At 42.8% G+C, this 12,188-nt stretch overlaps 1 protein-coding gene across 1 annotated transcript in view; it reads left to right on the top strand.

Annotated features, from left to right (window-relative positions):
- The window catches only part of MTTP (microsomal triglyceride transfer protein), an 81,932-nt gene that overhangs the window by 62,274 nt on the left and 7,470 nt on the right, over positions 1–12,188 (top strand). The window contains exons 14-17 of the mRNA XM_007495895.3: positions 1,725–1,822; positions 1,973–2,094; positions 3,773–4,000; positions 10,523–10,647. Coding sequence (XP_007495957.1) covers positions 1,725–1,822; positions 1,973–2,094; positions 3,773–4,000; positions 10,523–10,647 — 573 coding nt within the window. The remainder of the gene's footprint in view (positions 1–1,724; positions 1,823–1,972; positions 2,095–3,772; positions 4,001–10,522; positions 10,648–12,188) is intronic.

Genomic DNA, 12,188 nt, shown 5'->3' with positions numbered 1-12,188 from the left:
GGGGCTGCTGCTCTGGGGGAAAGCAGCCCCACGCGAAGACCAGGGGGTGGGGGGTGGGGTGGGAAGCAGCCTGGTGGGCAGGTGCCTCCCGGGGCCACCTCTTCCCTCCCTCCCTTTCTAACCTGAGGGAAGCAGAGGCTCAAAGCACAAATACCATTCATTCCCTTGGATCCTTGCTCTGTGAGCCGAGGGATCCTAGAGATGATATAATCAAGCCACTGCCCGAAGTTCCCAGGATGCCTCAGTGAGCCGCAGACCCAGAACTCCGCTCCCGCCATATTGCTTTGTTTTGTAGCATTGACTAGGATGGCTGTAAAGAGGGGCCACGTGATGTGATAATAGACAGCTGGCCTCACATGCCCAGGGACAGACATGTGCGTGTCTGTCTGGCCAAAGAGATGGAGAAGCAGTGGCAGAGAGGCAGCTTTTAGAGTTTTGTGGGCAGTTTGGGATTCTACCAATGTAGAATGACACCGGCTGGTTAACTTTTGTTTTTCTAAACCCTTTTTGTCTTATAATCAATATTGTGTGTTGGTTCCAGGGCAGAAAAGCAGTGAGGACTAGATAGTTGGGTTAAGTGACTTGCCCAGGTCCCCCCGCCAGGAAGTGTCTGAGGCTGGACTTGAACTCAGGATCTTCTGTCTCTAGGCCTGGCTTTCAGTACAAAAAGCCATCTAGCTACCTCTCTCTAACTTTTTTCTTACAGAGTTGTCTGGGGTCTGGTAGAGCCAGCTGGAGCCAATGGTTAAATTTTCAGCATGAACAGTTACACCTCAGGAACCTCAAATGTTTGATTTATTTTGTTAATTAGCTAGGCTTAAGAAAATCTTAGAATCAATACTATATATTAGTTCTAAGGCAGAAGAATGAGTGGCAAGGGCTACGTAATGAGGGTTAGGTGACTTGCCCAGAGTCACAGCCAGGAAGTGTCTGAGGTCACATTTGAACTCGGGACCTCCTCCTGACTCTAGGCCTGGCTCTCTTAACTACTGAGCCACCTAGCTGCTCTCTGCATTTTCATTTACCAGCAAACTCCTCCCAGGGTCACAACCAAGCTAGCATAATCAAGAGGAAGGACTTGACTCCAGGTCTTCCTGGATCCAAGGCCAACTATCTGTCTACTAGGCCATACTTGCCTCTATAGTCAATCAGTATAAAAAAATTTAAATACAAGGTTTTTAAAAACTTTAAATATATAAAATTTTATAGAAATATAAAAATATAAATATGTAAAAATTTATATAAAATATAACAATTTAAAAAAAATTTTAATGCAAAGTGAGGCCAAAGGGCATAGAACCGAGTAAACCACAGGAGACTTTGGCTCTGTCTCAACTCACTGAAGATTGCAGCCTCTCCAAACTGTAGTTTCTCCTTCTATAGGTATAGATTACAAAACTAAGAAAACTTGAGTGGGATTGGCAAAGTTCAGTATACTGTGCCCAATGACAAACAATGTGTGTGCTTGCGCTTTGCAAACACTTAAAGGTTTGATGAAATAAACTGAGAAGCAATGGCAGAGAAGCAGAAATTAGCTTGATAGAAGGAAAAACTTCCTCCCAATTAGGCTTTGGGTGTCCCCACATTGAATCCCTTCAGAGACAGGATGATTCAGTCCTTCTCTTCCTCTCACTTTGCTTCCTCCAATCCCAGCCAATTTTGACTAGGAAGAGGGCCATTATGTTATCATTAAAAAGCAATCTTTCTTTTTTTGTCTATTGCAGCAAAATGGTCCGTCGAGTCCTAAAGGAGATGGTAACTCACAATTATGACCGCTTTGCGAAGAGTGGTTCCTCCTCTGCCTATACAGGCTATGTGGAACGTATGTAACTTCAAGAATGGCCCTTGTTTGCTCCCCCCCCCCCCCTCCACCTTCCTTCCTTTACCCCTGGGGCTTATACACCTATTTGCCTTGGAGTGTTTGTGGGACTTTCTGTCACTAACCCACAACCTGGATTTTTGTTTTCCTTAGGTGATCCTCATAGAGCATCCACATATAGCCTTGATATTCTCTACTCTGGCTCTGGTATTTTGAGAAGAAGTAACCTGAACATCTTTCAGTACATGGAGAATACTCACCTTCATGCTAGCCAGGTAATTCTCATTCCTTGTGGAACAAGCTAAGCTCATTAAAAAAACCAACAACAACAACCAAAAAAAAAAATGGGCTAAGGTTAAAATTTACTGAAGGTAACCCTAGAAAAACTAAGGTTAATAATGATTTCGGTTTCAGTCTTGGTAAAATTTTCTGTAAGTGACTGATAATATCAAAAAATGTACTAGATATGTGTTTTGACTTAAAAAAAAATAAACCTATAGAACAAGCCATGACTAGATACACATTGTGATGAAATAGAATGTGTTCCTTGTCCCTCATCTTTCCCACAAAAGTTTGACTTGATTTACTAATTTAATTCCCCAGAATCTCAAATCATCATTATTTGGTTGTTTTTCCTACCAGTATCCTATTACAAAGAGTAACAGACTTTCCCCAAACTGACTAATTTAAGTTTAAAAAATCACCCATGTTCTTTTTCATAGTGTTTCTAGGCATGGAAAGAACAGTTTCCAGACCTTTAGCTTCATCCAAAAAAAGATGTAGTTCTTTTCATTGTCCAGAATACTGATGAAACATACTTCCTCATTAAGTTAAACATTTGTTGTCCCTGCAAATCAACCAGTGGCACCATTCACAAAGAATCCTAAAACTAGAATTCCTTCACAAGGATGCAGGCTAATGGACCAAGAGAGTACACTCATTCCCAAATATGAGACAATAAAGTTTTTGCAAGTAGACAGCATTTTACAAAATGGTCTTCATGGCTTGATGTTGGCAAAGGTTTTCTCTAATGCCAGAGAGAGAGAGAGAGAGAGAGAGAGAGAGAGAGAGAGAGAAGGAGGGGGGGGAGAGAGAGAGAGAGAGAGAGAGAGAGAGAGAGAGAGAGAGAGAGAGAGAGAGAGAGAGAGAGAGAGAGAGAGAGAGAAAGAGGGAGAGAGAAGGACACCCAGGCTGGTCCTTATTCTTCCAGGTAAAATTTCTCCAGGATCCCTGCAGTCCTTAGAGGATCCAACTGGGGTTCCTTTCTCATCCTTCTCACTAGGACAAGCAAGCTAACTCATGGAACTGAAACTGTTTCCTAGATTTTACTGCATTTTAATTTTATTTTTATTCTCTAAGGGAAATACATGTGTGTTCATTCATTCTCTACATGAATCCATAGCCCCACAGTAACCCTGAAGCCAAGGCATCATCTCTGCCCAAGTTCCTTTACCTAGTTGGGTCTCAGTTTCCTCATCTTCAAAATGAGCATGCATACTAAATAGAGGGTTACATCTATGGCTTTAGTACTCCCATAACTCCAAAGTTGTCAGAGTGAATACTGAAGTTTCTCACCATGTCCAATTTTATTCTTTGTCCTTCCATAATTACACCCCTTTGCAGGAAGAGGGAGTCTCCCTCGTGTTCCAGAGTCCTTCCTTTAGATCAGGCGTTCTGGGTTTCCAGACTCTAGGATAGTTTTCAGAAAGTCCATGAAGTTTGCATAGGGAAAAAAAATCACTAATCTCTATCTGAAATTTAGTATTTCCTTCAGTTATTTAAGTATGTTATTCTGAAAAGGGTTCCAGGGTGCCAAAAGGGTCACAACAAAGCCCAAGCCCTGCTCTAGCTGCTTGACCTTTCAGGGGGCCTCTAGGATGGCCATGGCCTGTGTCACCATCTCTTCTTGGGGCAGCTAGCCTGTGGATGTTACAGCCATGTTTCTCTTTCCAGGTGGTTATTGAAGCTCAAGGATTAGAAGCCTTGATTGCAGCCACCCCTGATGAGGGTGAGGAGAACCTTGATTCCTTTGCCGGCATGTCTGCCATCCTGTTTGACGTTCAGCTTAGACCTGTCACTTTTTTCAATGGCTATAGTGACTTGATGGCCAAAGTGCTCTCAGCATCTGGCGACCCCGTCAGTGTGGTGAAAGGACTTATTCTTCTGACGGACCATTCACAGGTAACGATTGAGGCTGTCCCTCTCCTGCCCTCTCTCCTTGGGCCTCCCCTTCTGCCTATTTTCTTTCTTTGACATCTTTGACATTAGATTGACTAAGAAATACCTTTTTCATTGTTCAGTAAAATGGGAAAATATCGATACTAGTGGAACAAAGGAAATGTCCATCTGTTGCTGCTGCTTTTGCTGATCTTTACCCCTGCTAGACTAGTGACTTTGCTGATACAGAGGAAAAATCACTAGCTATAGCATCAGGAAATGGATTCATAGCCTGCCTCTCTCACTCTCTGTGTGTGTTTAGGCAAGCCACTTTCCCCTCTGTGGGCCTCAGTTTCCTCATCTGTATATTTGGGATGTGGAACCAAATGATCTCCATGACTTCTTCTAGCCCTAGACCTGTGCCCCTAAAATTAATCCCAGTATCACATTTAATGAAGACTAAAAAAAAAAATGTATTTACATGAGTAAAATTTCAAATAGCAGGAGCAGCTGGGTAGCTCAATGGGATTGAGAGCCAGACCTAGAGACGGGAGGTCCTGGGTTCAAATTTGACCTCAGATGCTTCCTAGCTGGGTGGCCCTGGGCAAGTCACTTAACCCCTGCTGCCTAGCCCTAGTCTAAGATGGAAAGTAGAGGTTTGCTTAAAAAAAGTGACCCAAAATGTACTTGGGCATTTCTCATGTTGGACAGTCAATCAGTACAACCCAACAAACCCTTCTTAAGCACCTACTGCGAGCCAGGCACCCTGCGGAGTCCTGGGGATACAAAGAAAGACAAAAAGCAGGCCCTCTCTCTAGGCGCTCACAGACTAAGGAGGAGACAGCTCAAGAACAACTCGGTCCAAGCAGAGTCCGTACAGGAGACGTAGAAGGGGAAGCAGCCGCCTGAGTGGTGACGGAGGGGCTCCACTGGAGAAGACGAGCCTGGGGCGGAGGAGCCCGATCCAAGCAAGGACCAGGCCCCTCCCGGCCGGGATCTAGCCTGGAAATCAGTCGGGAGGAAAGATGAGCCGCCCAAGCGGGTGCGCAGAAGCAGGCCTTCCCCGGGGCAGCCGCGTGTGGGGCCAGTGAGAGGCGGGCCCTCGGCTCCGGCGAGCCGGTGCACAGAGCACTTTGGGTCCGTGCTGGCAGGGAAGGAAAGTCGGGTAGCAGATGCCCGCTGTACCTCGGGAGACGGGGTGCCTGGATGACGATGGCTCCTCACCCCAAGTCTTCCGTTTGGCTGGGAGAATCAGCGGGGTGGGGACTTTCTCCCCCAAGCGCCCGTGGCGGCCCGCGGCACAGAAGCTGGCTCCTGGGGGGAGCTCCCTGCGTTTAGGATAGATGCTCGGGGGCCCGGACTGTTAGCATCCCCAGGCAGGCCCACCTGAGCCAGAAAGGGAATGGAACCTTCCGGTACCGGAAGCAAAAACCGGCTCCTGGCCTCGAGTTCCCAGAGTTCTCAGAAAACGGTTTGAAACATTGTTTCCAAAGCGGTAACACTGTGATGTTTCCCTCGCAGCTTATTACGGAGTCATCACACTAGGCACTACCTAGAGACTAGGTGGCACCCAGTCTGGAGCCCTGGGCTAGTCAGAAAGACCTGAATTCAAATCTAACCTCAGAAATGTGCTCCTTTTGGCCCAGGGCAAGCCGGTTCACCGCTGCCTGCCTCAGCTAACTCATCTGTAAATGGGGATCATAACAGTACCCACCTCCCACGGTTGTGAAGATCACACGAGATTATAGTATAAAAAGCTGTTCAAATCTTCCAGTAAAATGACTGCGGCAGAGGCAAAAGTCCTCAAACCCTTCTCACAATCAGGAGATGCAGGGGTGACTGCACCAAAGCACAATACATTGCAGTCCCTTTCGTCAAGCCAATAGCTCTCTGGCAGCCCCAGCGCAGGGATCCAGGCCAGCACTTAGCAAAGTGCCTGGTACCTAGGAGGCATTCGATGAATTCACCTTAACTGGCTATGCTTCAAGGATCCATTATGTTTCCTAAAAGCTTCTCAGAAGCCACAATGAAACAAAAATATGTCTCCCCAGAAAGGACACATTAGTTTATAGGGAGAGTGTTGGTATGGCAGTCAGGAAGACCAGGGTTCAAATCCCACCTCTGCCGCTTATTCATTGGGTGACAGGGGGCAGGACATTTCACCTCTCTGGTTCCTCATGGCCTCGTCTGTCCAATGAGGATAATAATCCCGGCTAATACCTCCTCACAAGGCTGTCCTCTGGCTCCAATGGCATGAGCTGGGCTTTAAGATGTTTCAAGCACAATGTCAGTACCCTGGTATTAGGAGTCCAGTCCTGAGAAGAGTTTCCTTGAATCTCAGAGTCTTTTCAGTAATCCCTCATTCAGGATTTTCAGTGGGAGCACCGTGGTGCATACATTTATCACTGACTCAAATAGTATCTTAGAATACCTATCCTGATGGCTTTTCAGCTTGATACATTGGTACGCTGGTATTAAGCACCTACTGTGTGCCAGGTGCCATGCCAGAATAGTGCCTGCCCTCAAAAAGCTTAATAGTGGGATGACATACCAGGAACAGGGGACTCAGGAAAGAAGCTTTGGTCCAGAGTAATTACAGGGATAATAAGGGGGCTTATAGGGTAGCCATGGTTGTGCCCTGTCCATTAGCACTCTTAATGTCAGATTGAATATTGTTCCCTTAGCAAGAGCTAGGAGAGAGGCAGGAGAGGAGAGAGTTCACATCAGGACAAATGGCCAGATGCCCACAGCTGTCTAGCCCCTGGTGGATGGCTAGTATGGAGGAAAGAGAAGGTATATGACCTCAGGAAAATCACTTAACCTGCCTAAGCCTCAGTGTTCTCATCAATAAAGAGATTGATCTAGGTGGTCTCTGAGGTCCCTTCCAACTCTAGATTTGTGATCCAGTAAGCATAGTCCAGAGTGTGAGACCTTAGACATAAACCTCCAATGAAAGGATGGGCCCACCCCCCAATCTGTTATTACTACCCTGAGAAATGGAGGACAGAAAATGGAAATTATTGAGCTAAAGAGGACATGATTTTGGAGCACTTCTAATTAGAAAGAAGTGACTTTGAGAATGATGTGTTATTTGCAATTCTCTCTAGCTATTATCGTCCCGATTCCCACATATAAATTATAATTCATGAAGACCCAACCATCGTGAAAATGTAGATTAATCATAGATATAAAGAATGCCACTTTTGCTCTCCAGTGCCCAACTGGGTGCGGGTTAATGTACTGAGGAACTTGGACTTTCATTTAAAGATGCCTTTGATATTAGGTGTAAACTTCAACCATACTTTCTTAGTTTCCCAATGATTATGTTCTTTCTCCTTTGTTTCAGATTTCCTGCCCCATTTCTTGGCAGTCCTAGTATTCTGGCATTTTCCTTTAGATAATTTTTCCTTTTCCTTTAAAGAGTTAAATACTGGGTCTGTGTGTGAAGGGAGGGGGCTATTTTGTTTTGTTAGGGGATGAAAAGATAATTGATTTAGGCTGAGGAGGTCAGTTATATAAAGAATTTGGTCATCTTGCCAGCTGCAGTGAACTTCTTGGTCTTGGATAACTCCAAACTCAGGCTGGCGTTACTCAGCCCCCAGGGCTTCTGAAAGTGCCCTGCATGTCAAGTGGGTCCTTGATCTGCACTTGCGGAAAATATTGAGAACTGAAGGCAAATATCCCATCACAGACCCTGGCCAGAAGGCTTGGGCCTCTTGCCACACTGCCCAGCTCAGACAAGACCAGCACCAGTCTGGAAAATGCCTGTGATCCCAGTTGCACTTTACTGCTGATTTGCCATGCCAAATGTCAAGCAGCAAGCTATAATTATGGCTTTATTTTAAATCACCCTGCCAGCCCTTTCCTAACTTGATTATCAGTTCCTGGAACTTGGACACCACCTCGACAATTTATTTTTCTTATTGCTGGGTTGGCCACCAGGACACAGGTGGCCACAGCTTACACAGAACATGAGTGAGGATGAAAGGCCTTGAAGGCCAGCTGAGTCATCTCTCTATTTCCAGGCTCTGCCCAATGCATTTTGTTTCAAGGGGAGTCAGGCTTTTCTTGGCTTCTGTACTTTTTCCCGTCCTAAGAAACGACCCTTTTAAAATAGGTCCTTCTGAGACTCAGGCCATGAAAATTAAATTAGCAGTCTTAGATATTATATAAGGAAACTATCATTTACATAAATTAAATGAAAGGTGAGTTTGAGTTCCTTGAGAGTGCATGTACTTTACCACTGCCAAAGTCACCCCATTGGGGTAAAACTGTGCATGGCATCAGTGGCCAGTTCTCCTCCTTTCCAAGTCATTTTATACTTTGAAAATATTTTCTGCATTCTCAAATGTGTATATATTTTCCCCCTGTAGATTTGTTTTTTGTATCCTTAGCACTGGGCCTGGCTCATCAATGCTTGTTATTAATTAAATCTTCATAATGTATTTTTCATGTTTCTACCTGTAAGGTTTTATTTTTTAATCTGATAACATACCCCAAATTATGGGCTTCTTTAAAAACTCATTCATTTGTCAAATATTGATTAAACTTTAACTTATGATGACTCTGCTGGTGCTCAGGCATCTGCTAAGTCTAGATTAGGCAGTTAGTCTCTACCTTCTCCTAGCTTATAGTCTTTGTTTATATATACATACATATATTTTTTAATTAACATGTAAAAACCATTCTTAACATTTTTAAATTTTGAGTTCCAGATTCTCTCCTTCCTTCCCTTCTTTGTTCCCCCTCCTCCCTCCTAGAGAAGGCCAGCAATTTTATATAAATTATACATGTGCAATCATGCAGAATATATTTCTACATTAGCCACGTTGAGAAAGAAAACATAGACCAAAAAAACAAAAACAAAAACAAAAACCTAAGGAAAATAAAGACAGTGAGAAAAAAATGCTTAACTCTCCATTCCTACTCCATCAGTTTTTCTTTCCCTCTGGAGATAGATAGCACTTTTTATCATAAATCCTTTGGAATTGTTCTGGATCAATGAATTGCTGAAAAGAGCTAACTCATTCACAGTCAATCATTGTACGATACTGCTGTTACCATGTACAGTGTTCTCCTGATTCTGCTTACTTTGCAGAAGTTCATATAAGTCTTTCCAGGTTTTTCTGAAAACATCCTGTTTGTCATTTTGTATTACACAATCATATTCCTTTACAATCATATGCCACAACTTGTTCAGTCATTCCCAAATTGATGGGCATCCCCTCAGTTTCCAATTCTTTGCCACAACAATGAGATGCTCTAAATATTTTTGTCCATTTAGGTCCTTTTCTTTACTTTTTAAAAAAATCTCCTTCTGTTATAGATCTAGTAATGGTGTTCCTGGATCAAAGGGAATACATAGCTTTGTAGCCCTGTGGGCATAGTTCCAAATGACTCTCCAGGTTGGATCAGTTCACAATTCCACCAACAATGTGATGGTGTCCCAATTTTCCCATATTGTCTCCAACATTCATCATTTTAGCCAATCTGATAGGTGTAAGGTAATGCCTCAGAGTTGTCTTAATTTGCATTTCTCTAATAATAGTGATTTAGAGTATCTTTTCTTATGACTTTAGATAGCTTTGATTTCTTCTGAAAACTGCCTCTTTGTGTCCTTTGACCATTTATCAATTGGGGAATGACTTATAGTCTTATAAATTTGACTTTATTTTTTTAATATATTTGAGAATGAGGCCTTTATCAGAGAAACTTGATAAAATTTCCCCCAGTTTTCTGCTTTCCTTCTAGCCTTGGCTATATTGGGTTTGTGTAAAATCTTTTTAACTTAATTTAATAAACACTATCCATTTTACTTCTCATAATGCCCTCTTTGGTCATAAATTCTTCCCATATGCATAGATCTGATAGGTAAGATATTCCATCACTCTTTATGTCTAAATCATGTACCCATTTTTACCTTATCTTGGTATACAGTATGAGACGCTGGTCTAGACCTAGTTTCTTCCAAACTGCTTTTCCAGTTTTCTTAGTAGTTTTTGTCAAGTAATGAGTTCTTATCCCAAGAGCTTGAATCTTTGCATTTATGAAATACCATTTCATGTACCATGTCATGTACTACTGTGTTTTGTATACCTAATCTATTCTACTAATCTATTTCTTAGGCAGCACCAAATTGCCTTGATGAGTACCACTTTATCATCCTAATAACAACTGTGTAAAAGAATGCAATAAAATGGGAATAGATCATGTTTAGGCTTAGGTTCCTGGACACTCAAATAAAGAAAGTACTACAGCTCTTAAAATAAATGTCACCTATATTTTGAACATTATTTTCATCCCTCTTTTAGGGGAAGAATATAACTTTTTCTTTTTCAGGGAACTAGGAAATATATTTCAACCTAAATGGCATCCCAATGGAAGTTTAACATTCTGCCATGTTCTGAAAACGGACTCTGAGTATTTCCAACAGCAACTTTCCATTAAGAGTAGACCACTGGCAGGAGAGGGAAGAGGAGAAGAACTAATGGGAATATGTCTTTGGAAAGGGCCTGTATTAACATGTGGCTTCTTCTCTACTTCCAGGTGATTCAGTTGCAGTCTGGTCTGAAAGCCAATGTGGAGTTCCAGGGAGGTCTGGCTATTGATATTTCAGGTGCAATGGAGTTCAGCCTGTGGTACCGTGAGTCTAAAACCCGAGTGAAAAATCGGTGAGCATGCTAACATGTACAGGGTTCAGAAAACTGGAAATTAAATAGCACAATCACCTGGTAATATTTTCTCAGTGTTTGAAGTACACACAGCTATGCTATTTTATATGTGTGATATAAAAGTTGATCAGTAGCTTTTTTTTATAATTCCCAATTTAAGAAAAAAGTAGATGTTTATATTCAAAAGATTAAATAAATTTTTAAGAAATAAGATCTCCTACCTCCTAACCATCCCTTAGTCTCCTTTCCTGGATGTTCATCTAAGTCACACCCATTAATTGTAGGTATCCCTTAAAACTCTGTCCTAGCCTCTCTTTTTTTCCCCTTTTGTATTTTTGCCCATTTCATTTAGTGGTTTTATCAACTCCCTTAGATTCAGTTATCATCTCTAGATTGATAATACTCAGATCTACTTATCTAACTCCACCTCTCTCCCAAATTCCAGACTCCTCTCCCACTAAGTGCTAGACATGCCCCAAACTAAACTCATTATCTTTCTTTCCAACCCTTCCTCTCTACATAATGTCTCTGTTACTGTGAATAGTATCATTATCTTCTTTGCCATGAAAACTTCGAAACTAGGTGCCCTCTTTTGTGATATCTGTCATATGCCTACCTTCTCTCCTTTGCCACTGCCATCACCCTAGTGAAGACCTTCACCATCACCTCCCTAGACCTCCTCACTCTCATTTCTTTTTCCCAATTTTCCCTTTATCACCATATCTCTTAAACTCTTCTAGGAATTCTTGTTGGGCTTGGGTCCTTTCCTTTCCCAATTTTCCCTTTATCCCCATGTCTCTTTAACTCTTCTAGGAATTCTTGTTGGGCTTGGGTCCTTTCCTTTCCCACTTTTCCCTTTATCCCCATGTCTCTTTAACTCTTCTAGGAATTCTTGTTGGGCTTGGGTCCTTTCCTTTCCCAATTTTCCCTTTATCTCCATATCTCTTTAACTCTTCTAGGAATTCTTGTTGGGCTTGGGTCCTTTCCTTTCCCACTTTTCCCTTTATCCCCATGTCTCTTTAACTCTTCTAGAAATTCTTATTGGGCTTGGGTCCAATTATCATATTTCTTTGAGGCTTTGTAGCTGTTTTCACATTGAGTCCTCCTCAGAGTTTACCCCTGGTTCTTCCCTGCCACTGTAATAGATCTTGGTGGTTAAGTTCTTTTTTTATTCTTTGCTCATTCTCCAGCTTATTTTTAATCTTTGAACTTTATGTTCAAATTGGGCTCCACTCACTATGGGGGGAGGGGGGGAAGCCCTGTCCCAAGTTTCAGACTTTCATGTGTTGCAGTTTTCAGGGCTAGTTCTGGGGGCCTGCAAGTATTCAATGCTTCCAAGGGGGTGTGAATCCAGGCAGAGATATGGTCACTGCCCTTCTGGTCTGCCTTTTGTTCTGTTCCCCTACAGTCACAAGAACTAGTATGTCTCTTCCCTGGACCTGCAACTCAGGCAAGAGGAATGCCAGTCAGTGCCAGCTGCACCCAGTGCCAGCAAGGGGTCCCTGTAATCTCTTTCTGACCAGTTATGAAACCTCCTTACT

The sequence above is a fragment of the Monodelphis domestica genome, chromosome 6 (genome assembly GCF_027887165.1).
Source record: "Monodelphis domestica isolate mMonDom1 chromosome 6, mMonDom1.pri, whole genome shotgun sequence".
Taxonomy (NCBI): Eukaryota; Metazoa; Chordata; class Mammalia; order Didelphimorphia; family Didelphidae; genus Monodelphis; species Monodelphis domestica.
Note: the sequence above shows the minus strand (reverse complement) of the source record. Positions and strands in the feature narration are given on the sequence as shown.